Genomic DNA, 11,176 nt, shown 5'->3' with positions numbered 1-11,176 from the left:
ACAGTCAGGCTACACTAATGAGGCAGTGTCTGCCTGAGGACTCACAGTGAGCTAGGGAACGCTTCATTCTTTAGAGTGGAAATCCTGGAGTAGAAAAGAGTGTGTTCTGCCTAGCCATCTCTAGATGGTGCACACGCACATACCCCCATGTGGTATTGTCCCCTAGGTGACAGAAAGAATGCTTGTCTGTCGCCGTTGCTCAGCTTTTGAACATGAAGGTCATCTCTCATCCTCAACCTCAGGGCCATCTAGGGAGGCCCAGTATTCCAACACTGAAGATGGGTTCTCTGTGGGGGGGCTTTCTGGGTCTCAGCTGCCATCATGGACCACAGACCAGGCTGAGCAGACACCACCAGGGGGAAGAGGGTGCCTGAGCTCAGGCCTGGCCATGTCTCCTGTCTGGTAGCCCAACTCACAAAGACAGACACGGTTAGAACATTCTGTGTTCTTTTGTTTCTCCATCACCAGCTGGGGCTTAGAAGTCTCTCAGGGGCGTGGTCTCTGTAATTAATCAACGGTTTCTTTTTCCTTCCTGTTGAAGGGGTTGTAGGGCTTCACAGTTGTGACCATTCTGGACAATGGGGCCTGGTGACGGAAGCGGTCAACTATCATTTCTTCTCGGAAAATGCTAGGATCAGAATGGGAATGAAGAGAAAAAAAAAGACAAATAATTAACATGAAAACAAATATTTCATCTTTTATGAAATAAATGATCCACGGAAATAGAAAGAAAAGATGGGAAGAGAATAGCAGAGGAAGAGGTTAGGAATGACCACCCCTGTTTTGCTTCCTGTGCAATGTACCTTGCCCTGTCTTCTGAGAATGTTTCTTAGATTTGTAGCAAATGCTTAGGAAAGAGGTGGACATAGACGGATTAAAACACTGTTGTAAGAAGTTCGTGATAGAAGGACCCAGGAGATAGGTCCACCCCGGGAGAGAGAAGGGCATTTGCATGAAGTATGCTTGGAGGCAGTGGCAAGGGAAGGTGGATGGAGAACACACAGGAAGGCAGGCACCTGAGCCTAGGGCTGGTGAGCTAGAGAAACAGACACAGGCTCCGGACAGCCACTGAACTAAGGGGCGGGGTATGGAGACTGCATTTTGGTGTCTGCCCTGGATTGAGACTGTCTGCTTGCTCAGCTATAACCTCTCTGTGCCTTAGTTTGCTGATCTGTACAGTAGGAATAAATCTATCCTACCAAGCTTTTCCTAACAATTAATGGAAAGAAAACAGAAAATCTGGACTGCTATGAAGATAAGGTTTTATCCCTTGGGTTACCACCCCAGAGCAGGATGGGTGTGCATCATACCAATTATTCTGAACAAACCCATGAACCTTTTATATGTAGGCCTCCGCTATGAATGTGCCATGAAGTTGACTACATATGTACACCACAATGCTTGTATGCAGCAAAAAGTCAGGGAACCACTGTGAGAAAGTAACCCCTGTGTAGCCATGCAATCTGAAGTAGCTTTATATTTATTTGGGTTACAGTTAGCATACTATTGTATGTATGCATCCTTTCAAAACCCGTGTTATAGGGCACGAGGAGAACCATCTCTGGGAACCTTCATCTGGCGATGGATGGAGATAGAGACAGAGACCCACACTGGAGCATCAGACTGAGCTCCCAAGGTCCCAATGAGGAGCAGAAGGAGGGAGAACATGAGCAAGGAAGTCAGGAACACGAGGAGTGCACCCACCCACTGAGACAGTGGGGCTGATCTATTGGGAGCTCACCGAGGCCAGCTGGACTGTGACTGAAAAACCATGGGATAAAACTGGACTCTTTGAACATGGCGGACAATGAGGGCTGATGAGAATCCAAAGACAATGGCACTGGGTTTTGATCCTACTTCATGTTTTGGCTTGGTGGGAGCCTAGCCAGTTTGGATGTTTACCTTCCTAGACCTGGATGGAGGGGGGAGGACCTTGGACTTCCCACAGGGCAGGGAACCCTGACTGCTCTTCGGACTGGAGAGGGAGGGGGAGAGGAAGGGGGGAGGAGGAGAAGAGTGGGAGGAGGGGGGAGGGAAATGGGAGGCTGGGAGGAGGCTGGAATTTCTTTTTTTTTCTTTCAAAAAAAACCCCTGTGTTGTAGAAAATGGCACAGCTTCTGTGCACACAACAGCCTAGAGTAAGGACCACACAGAGAACAGCAGACTCTAATGGAAATAAGAGTTGAGAGATGTGTTTGCACACCTGTTCTTCCTCAAGCATGTGCCCATCTCCTCCTTGGGCATCTCCCCTCATTGTCTCTTTCTCCTCTATTCTGCATCCTGGCCCCATGTGCATCGGAAGGCACTTGGAGTTCACTGTGCCTGACTTAAGATTCAGAATGGAGGCTCCTTTTTATGCATCCTCCAAAGTCTAAGCAATTAAAAATCTCAGGTTGGCCCTGAAGCCTTCTATGATGCAAAGATCCCTGGAAAATGCACGATCCCCGACCCCAGTTTGAAGAGTTGTCAGCGATCCCCTCTCCTGTGCCTGCGATAGCCCTCCACCTGGCAGAAATCCTTCCCTCTACCGATGCTACCAGAATCCAGATGATATAAGGTTAGGAAAGAGGCTGAGAGAAAGTGGAAGTTGAGTGCTGAGAGTGATTGCCTGCTTCCTTCAGAAGTTCGGAAGTCAAAAGGAGGAGAGGAGAAAAAGAGGATGGCAGTTTGGAGGGGTAGAATGAAGGTTACTGACCTGGATTTTCTCTAAGCACCTGGCCAGTCACTAAGAAGTGAACAGAAATGGAGAGGGTTCAGAGTTGAAAGGGAAAGGTGAGTGCACATCTTCCTGGGGGGGGGGGGGAGGAGAAAGAACCAGTGATGGACTGGTGGGGAGGAGGGTGGAGTAGTAGAGGAAACAGCACAGCCAGTTTGGATGGCCCAGGTCTCTACAGGGACATGGAGAAAGGACTAGAAGGTTAGGAAAGGCTCGGTTACAGTCACTCCAGAGACAGGTGTAGGCGGCTAATAAAAAAAAAAAAAAAAAGAGGAACAGACAGCAAAAGCACAGAAATAATACAGCGGAGCCAGAGATGCCAAAGCTCCCAGATCACATAGACACGAGCAGGAGGGAAGTCACTCACGGGAGTCCTTACCATGGGCAGTAGGCAGACACATGGCTTTACTTACTTTTGCCCTAGAAATTTTCAAAAAAGTGTTTATATAGTGCTACAAAAATGACAATGATATCAGAATGGGGACTTCATGGAGGAGAGCTTTGAATGCTGGCCGTCCTGCTAGAAGCATCTTCTGTATGTCAGGGCAGAGATATTTTAAATTTACACTCTCCCTTTCCCTCTGGACTGTGCTGTCTCAGGCTAGAGCACCTTCCTCAGGCACTGAAGGTTTCTGTGTGGGCTGACAGTGTGCTGTAGGCTGGGCAGAGTGGAGCTAACAAGCAGTCCGGAACGGAGGGAAACACTGGTCGTTGTCACTCCAGATTAAGAGCCTCAGACAAGCCACCTACGAGGATCCCATGTCCTCAGTCTGGGGTAACACATAACATACATTTATGGTGTGTGTTGGGGACAACTGTGGGAGCCCGTCAAGAGCCTGAAGGACTGGGAACAGAGTTGAGTTTTTCTCTCTGGTTACAAAGCAAAGAACTTTTAGTTTAGAAGAAGTTTATCTGAAAGACAAAAGGAGCCTTTTGCCCCCTCTTGGATTGTCTGCTTATGTAGCCGTGCGGATGTGTGGGAAGGTGTTACAGCAACAGGATGTCTGGGTAAAGCCTCACACACTCGAGGTTTAAGAGGATTGTGAACGGAGAGGGGTGAAAAGTGCCTGCATTTGCTCTAATGAGAGTCTTCGAGTTGGAAATGGAAATCATGAACCAGACCCAGGCAGAATTGTTTACCTCCACTCTTGCATCCTGATAGGTCTAAGGATATGTCTAATGGCTGGCATTGTTTCTTTATGTTCTTCATATAGAACAAAATTGTTGCATATGAAGTTTCAGTCCCTACCAGGCTTGCTTTCAGAAATGGACTTGTAACATTTGGGATGTGTCTTGACATTGACCTTAGCAATGATATCTTGGATATCACACCAACAGCTGAGGCTACAAGTCAAAAGACAGATGGGAATGAAACAAATTAAAGTCACTGCAGAACAAGCAAACAGTAAATGAGAAGGCAACCTATGGATTGGGAAAAATACTGTGACCTATGTGTCTTACAAGGGTTAACATCCAAGATATACAAAAAACCCATGCGACTCAACCACAAAAACCCTCAAAAAGTGAAGAACCTGCATAGACATTCTTCAAAAAAGATGTAAAAAAAAAAGGTATGTGAAAAAATGTTTGAAATCACTAATGACCTGAGAATATAAATAAAAACTCAGTGAGATAGCATCTCACACTCATTAGGATGACATGACTCTTATCAAAAGAAGAAAAGACAGGGAACATGGGAGAGACCGGAGAAGAGAGCGTCTTTCACAATGTTGAAGGGAATGTAGATTGGTCAGCCATTGTGTAAATCAGTATGGGAAGCCCTGGGCATGCAATAAAGGAAGTTCAAAGATGATCCAGCAATCCCATTTCAGGTGCATATGCATCCAAGGGTATGAAAACTGCTTCAAAGAGACACCTATATCACACGTTCATAATAGATAGCCAAGATAGAGAATAATCTAGGTGCCTTTTGATGGATGAATGAATTATGATATAACTATACATATCAACGTCCCCCCTGAAATATTCTTCAGTCTTATAAAAGAGTCTGAATAATATAAAAAGGAGATTTTGACATATGCAAAAGCGTGGGCAAGCCAAGAAGGCATTATGTTAAGTGAACAGTCTAGAAATAGAAGAAAATATTGCATGATCACACTCAATGTGAATTTATATTTTTTAAAAAAAAAAAACCCTAAATATACAGAGGCCGAGAGCAGTGGTTAGAGAAGATGGATGACTGGCAGGAGGAAGTGGAGAGATGTAGGTCAGAGGATAAGCAAGAGCTAAGAAGTCTGGAGATCTAACACAATGTGAGGGCTATGGGTAATAATAGCACACTGCATTGGAAACTTTGTTCTGTGAGCAGATTTTAGTTGTTCTTGCAAAACAGAGATGAAAGGTATGTTGATCTGTTTGACTATATAACCATTTATCTATATAGGTATTCTATAACATCATATTCCTTTAGATAGACAGAAAAAAATATTTTTTAAATTATACATATAAATATTGAGATCGGAAAAAATGTCTTGGAAGCAAATTAAGTTGAATCTGAACTATTAGCCTGAAAAACATTAACTTCCTGTTGAGATGTTCAGAACTAGATGGCTGGATATTCAACATGGTTTGTCAAACCAGAAATTTAGATATGCTGATAACAAACGCTGTTAGTTGGTCCCTTTCCTCTACTTTAATGTTGCGCTTACAGAAAAGGCTTGAGAGATGTGGAGCACACAGGCCTGAGGGGGCCCTTTCCACCCTCCTAAGACTCCCTTCTACCTTTGGTGGGGCTGAGGTCACACGACCCTCCAATTTCTGAGGCCAAGCAAGTCCTTCCCTTCCAAGAGTCAGTCCTTGAGGCAATTCTACTGTGAGATCTTCTTCAGCATCCCCACAAGCCCTTGCAGTTTGTAAGTGCATGCCTCCATTTCCTTATGTGGGAAATGTGGTTGGTAAGAGCCCCTTCCTAGTTCGGTACCCAGACAGTAACAGCAACTGAGTGTAAAGAGAGATTATCCTGTTATGGTTCTAGGTATGCAGCCTTCCCTGCAGCTTCTGCCATGTTCAGTCTCTTGCTTTCTCCTTGTGAACAAACTGTGCTCCTATGAGTTGCGAAGCAAAAATGGATGAGTAAAAAAACAAATGAACAGCTAGGCGACCCTCTTCTTGGATGCAGTTCCCATTTCCAGCTACTGCTTTCCAGAATATTCCAGTCCTCGGAAAGAGGAGCTCTACTTAATGGTCACGTGCTAGTCTCCGTCCTCAGAAAGCCTTTCCTAGCCACAGAGCGCAGATTCCAGATGCCAGCACTATAAGATTATAACATAATGACATCTCTGTGACATTAGCCTGCTTCAGGACACCCACGTTATTCTGTTTCTTCAGTGACGTGTAGTTTTTGTTGTTTATTTTGAGACAGGACCTCAAGATATTGCCCTAGATGGCCGGCAAATCTCTATGTAGACCAAGCTGGACTTGAACTCAAAGAAAGATATGCCAGTCCCTGCCCTCCAAGTGAGTGCTGGGATTAAAGGCATGTGCCACCATGCCTGGCCCTCCTGTGCTCTTCTTAAGTGTTTATGTCGCAATTCTGGACTTAAGTGTGGGGGTATGAACATTCAGTGCCTGGCCCAAGCGGAGATGAATATGTAATAAATGGAATATTCTCCCACTGAAGAAACGTGGTGGAGAGAGAAAAGCAGACTTAGGGGAGGGCCCCCAAACAGCTTGTTCACTTGCACAGGCTCGCCTTAGCCTCTGTGCACCTGCCATGTCAGAGCTGTGTAGTCCTTTTCATCCAAGGCCAGGACTTCCACCAGTGCTTTCAGTTTGAGGTATCATGAGAACGGTGCCCTGCCTCTCGCTCCCGATTCTCAGCAAAGTATTCCCCAACTCTTTCCACTCTCTGCTTTCTCTTTCTTTTTTTTTTTGAAAAAAATTAATATATATTTATTGTTTTTATTGAGCTATACATTTTTTCCCACTCCCCTCCCTTCCTCTCCTTTTCCCTTCTATCCTCTCCCATGGTCCCCATCCTCCCAACTTACTCAGGAAGTCTTGTCTTTTTCTATTTCCCATGTAGATTAGATCCATGTATGCCTCTCTTAGGGTCCTCTTTATTGTCTAGATTCTCTGGGATTGTGAATTGTAGGGTGTTTTTTTTTTTTTGTGTCTAAAAGTCACTTACGAGTGAGTACATATGATATTTATCTTTCTGGGTCTGGGTTATCTCATGCAATATGCCTTCTGTTTCAATTTGCAAAAAACGGGCATTAAAATATGTGTGAGCTTCAACAGATTTTTTTCTTTATAAAAAGACACTCACAGGAAGCAAATTAGTGGCTCTTGGTGCACACACTACGTAGTATGCAGCTTTGATATCAGCAGATTGATGATGTCTGTGCACAACTGGGGGGTCTCAGAGGTGAAAGATACTTTCTCACAGTGTGCTCTGAATAAGATCCTTAAGGGACCTCCATGAGCACTGTCAACAGGACCATTAACCTGTATTTTTTTTTCCCAAGCCAATTCTGAGTAAAGTTCCCCTCAGAAGGAAAATGAACTGCTTTCTTTTTTGGACCTGGCACTCCATTTTTCTTAAGCACTGCAAATTTACTCTTAGTATTTAATTGTTCTTTAATGGAATAACCATAATTATCATTTCTCTCTAATGTACGTGAGCAAACTGAGTAATAGGATTCCTACTTACCGGTTCATCTCTGAATCTGGTGATGGGGTTGTTGACGGAATATTAGAATTTGTTGGGTGGGTGGCTGTGAAATGAACCTTGCCGGTGTATCCTGGAATATTCGCCCCGCTGATGCCAAGAGTGAGAAGAAGGGCAAGGAGGGAGAGCAAAATAATAATTTGTGAAATTGTCATAGTAACTGGACCCAAATATAAAAAAATAGGAAAGAAGATAAAGGAGCTGTTCCTCCTTTATAAGATTCAGAGTTTGGGGATACAAACAGGGCAGGAGGCACAGCGATGCACACATGGACAGATAGGCAACATCTCAACTCTGGCACTAAAATTCTTACTTCAAGTGTACTCTCACCAGTGTTTAAGTGTGTCCAGGTTGACCACTGACCTCAGCTGTATACCGAAGATGACGAAACAGTGGATCTGCACCACACATAACTTTGTCCTGCAAACTCTGGTGTCAATAGAGACACATACATGTGCTAACACTCACGATGTTTTTGGTCAGATGTATTTCTTCTCACCGTAGGATTTAATATCCTTGATGTCAGACACTTTTCTGAAAGTCTGCATTGACAGTGTTTGTAAATCCGTGTGGTAGCTCCCCATTGACCTGTTTTATATAGCACCATGCCCCCTGGTCTGTTTCCTCCTCTCTTTCCCTGCTAGGGACTGGGTGGGAAAACAAAACGCTGGGGAAGGCTTTGTAGTGTACACCTCTCTAGTAAAGGCAGTCAACCAGCAACCTAGACTGATTTAACTCAGTCATTCAGAAAAAACATGAGAAATCCCTTCTACGCTTGTCTCGATAATATTCAAAATGGTTTACCCAGATGGCTGGCTTCCCAGGAGGAAGGAGAGGGCGCAGCACAGGGCCCCACAAGAGGCTCAAGCCTGAGGGCTGCTTATAACATGCCATCCTAACTACCACGAACACAGGAAAAGAGGAGCAAGAGTTGACTGTACACCAAGAGCATGGGCACACTGCAGGTGTCTAAGGCCAGAGCTGATGGCCCTCAGCACTGCTCTCTCCTCCTGCCGTCTCACAGCAGACAAATTACAGCCACCATCACAAACACACGTGAGTTGCAACTTTTCAGCTCTGTGGTTGCTGGGAGATGGTGTCTCTCTGTATCCTGGGTGCAAAGTGAACAGACTTCTGTGAGATTTGCTACTCCCATGGAATACTGTGCCACCACAGACCCAAAGTGACATAGCCAAGGACCCTGGTCAAAGCCTCTAGTGCTGTGAGCTAAAACATATATATTTTTTTTTCTTTTCATAGTTGAAAATGTCTTATCGGAGGATTTTTTTCTTATTGGAAAGAGATCTGACTAACACATTACTTAAAATGTCAGGTGACAGGAAAACAAAAGATGCCAGGGATATAAGTGACTCTGTAAGTGTCAGGGGGAAGGAAGAGGCCAAGGATTCCCCTTCTCAGTTCTGGGACCTGGGGTCCGGAAGACTGTCCTTGCACGTCAGCGCCTCAGCCATGACATAAGGACTTGGGGCACAGTCACACAATTTACGTGGTAACTTCTTGGTGTTCTTCCTATGCTGATGATGTTTAGTATCAGAACATCAGGGAAAAATTATGGAGCTAGCAGGAACTCGCTCTGTGAGACGTCTTTTGAATGGGCTGGTCTGTGGCTATTGGCGATGGCTTACTGGCTTAACGCTAATCAAGTTGGGGACAGTTCCACACTTAATATCGAAGGAAAATCACATCAAGAGCCACAGGTCAGAATAAACGGTATGAATGAATGAATTTTCAGAGGTCGGGAAAACAAACAGCTAAAGACAAGGCCCTGCACCGTGAAGGTTGAGAGCCCTGATTCTGCAAGCCCGACAACCCCCTCACCGCCCGTGAGATGGTACCTACCACAGGGAAGGCTCTCTTGGCCCCAACCCAGTCAACTGCCATTGAAAGAATAGGGACAAGACAATTAAAAAAAAATCAAATATTTACAAAACAGAAGCTTCATAGGTGAGAATGCAAGATTTATACAGCACATACAACTGCAATGACTTGCAGACCATTCCACACACTGAACTCTCCTTAGCTGTTTAAAAGATGGTGGTGGGTGATAGGTGGTACCAACTTCCAATATTCATTCTGACTAAATCATGAATGGCGGGGCCCGGGAATCCGGGCTTTCTATAGTTTCTCAAAGGCTCGAGAATGGGGCGAGACTCAGGAACCCGCTGTAAAGTGAAGTTGTGAAGTCTGTTAGAAGGGCTTGGATGAGTGGATGAAAGCTGCCAATTTCTGGGAAGTGTCCTTTGGGATTTCTTGGGAGTTTCTTAAGTGTAGCTGTAAGGTGGAGAGGTACCAGAGATGAGGTCAAACTACTGGTGTGTGTGTGTGTCTTCCCCCAAGCATTCTTTGAAGCTTCCATGCATGTTACCAAGGAAATCCCCTCCATCTGGGTGACAGGTTTTTTCCACTGCCTCTGAAACACCTGCAGAAGTAAAGTGCTTCTGAAGTTGGAGTCCTTAGCTGGGCAGCTAGGAAGTCAGAGAGATGGACACACGCATGCTGTCAATCATGAGGTGATTCATAAAAAAAAAAAATCCATGCAGCTCTGTGAGCCTACGCAGCTTGAAGACTATTTGTTGATCTTGACTGGCAGCTGTTACATTACACAAAGGCTGCTCTATGATGCACCGTATCTAATAATGACGTACTATGAACCAGTACTGCTTAGACTGGGGACGAATTCAGCTGCACAATAAAGTGACACGTATTTGAAAATGAAAGTTCTCACCCACACTGCCGCCAAATTGATTTCCCTTAACCCTGGCCTACAGGGACATCACCAGAGAGAGAGAGGGCATATGTGTCCTCTTGTGATCTAAGCGCCTAGATGCACTTGCCATATAAGTGCAACCTTATATGGAAAGATGACTCCCTGGGACACCCAAGCTACTTCTGGGAGGGGATTTTTTTTTCAGCTGAAGGAAACAAAGCCGTGAAATGTACTGAGACAATGGAAGGGACCTTTACATTTGCTGAATGCCCAGGGGACTCTATCTGCCCATGCAAAAACAGAGGAGCATTAGCAACCCACGGGCACTGATACTACCTTTGTTTCTAGCTTCTTGGTCTGGATCACAGCTTTTAGCCCCAATGCCTTCATGAACCAGGGTTTTGTTTTGTCTGAATCTTTTGTTGGCTAAGTTGACTATTGATTGTTTCATCACAACAAGTCATAATAAAATAAAAATTTCACGATTTTAGAACATAAATCAGCAATACTAGCAAGCTTCCGGTAGAAGCCCGCTGACTGCTGTGCTTCTAGGTGTGAGACGTCATGTCCAGTTCTTCATAATTATATACACACATCATCTATACTTACAGGTTAATAAAAATAAGGGGAAATACATTATAAAGTAAAATATAAAATGAGGAAAATATATTCTACATAGAATGGGGAAAGTCATGTTGTGTGCAGCCTGTATGTATTGCCTACGTGGTTAAAGATTTATTTACACATACAAGTTTCCCAATATACTATAGACTTAATTAATATTCATTTGCATATAACAAATTCTCTTTTAAATGACTCTTAAAATTTAGGCAATTTTCTCCATAATCTTATTCCTTATATTGTATCATGTACATGCTTTACAGGAAAGAATAGAGACAAAGTAACATTCTTCGAGTCAAGCAAACTTCAAGTGGCAGGACCAGTCCCGTCCAGAAAAGCGTGGGCATCAGAGCTCATGCAGTGGCCTGCATGTGAGAAATCCTGGAAGGTTCTCAGTCAAGCCAGGAGGATATCATATATA

General features: G+C 44.4%; 1 protein-coding gene across 3 annotated transcripts in view; it reads right to left on the bottom strand.

Moving 5' to 3' along the window:
- Positions 1–507: 507 nt before the first annotated feature.
- Spmip7 (sperm microtubule inner protein 7) overlaps positions 508–11,176 on the bottom strand; it is a 49,510-nt gene continuing 38,841 nt past the window's right edge. For all 3 annotated transcript variants that reach the window (XM_050141048.1, XM_050141049.1, XM_050141050.1), the window contains 2 exons: positions 7,389–7,496; positions 508–628 (listed from right to left, as the gene is read on the bottom strand). In XM_050141048.1, coding sequence (XP_049997005.1) covers positions 508–628; positions 7,389–7,496 — 229 coding nt within the window. The remainder of the gene's footprint in view (positions 629–7,388; positions 7,497–11,176) is intronic.

Source organism: Alexandromys fortis, unplaced genomic scaffold (assembly GCF_014885135.2).
Source record: "Alexandromys fortis isolate MF-2015 unplaced genomic scaffold, M_Fortis_MF-2015_v1.1 scaffold_7, whole genome shotgun sequence".
Lineage (NCBI taxonomy): Eukaryota > Metazoa > Chordata > Mammalia > Rodentia > Cricetidae > Alexandromys > Alexandromys fortis.
This window is presented reverse-complemented; position numbering and strand designations above follow the sequence as displayed.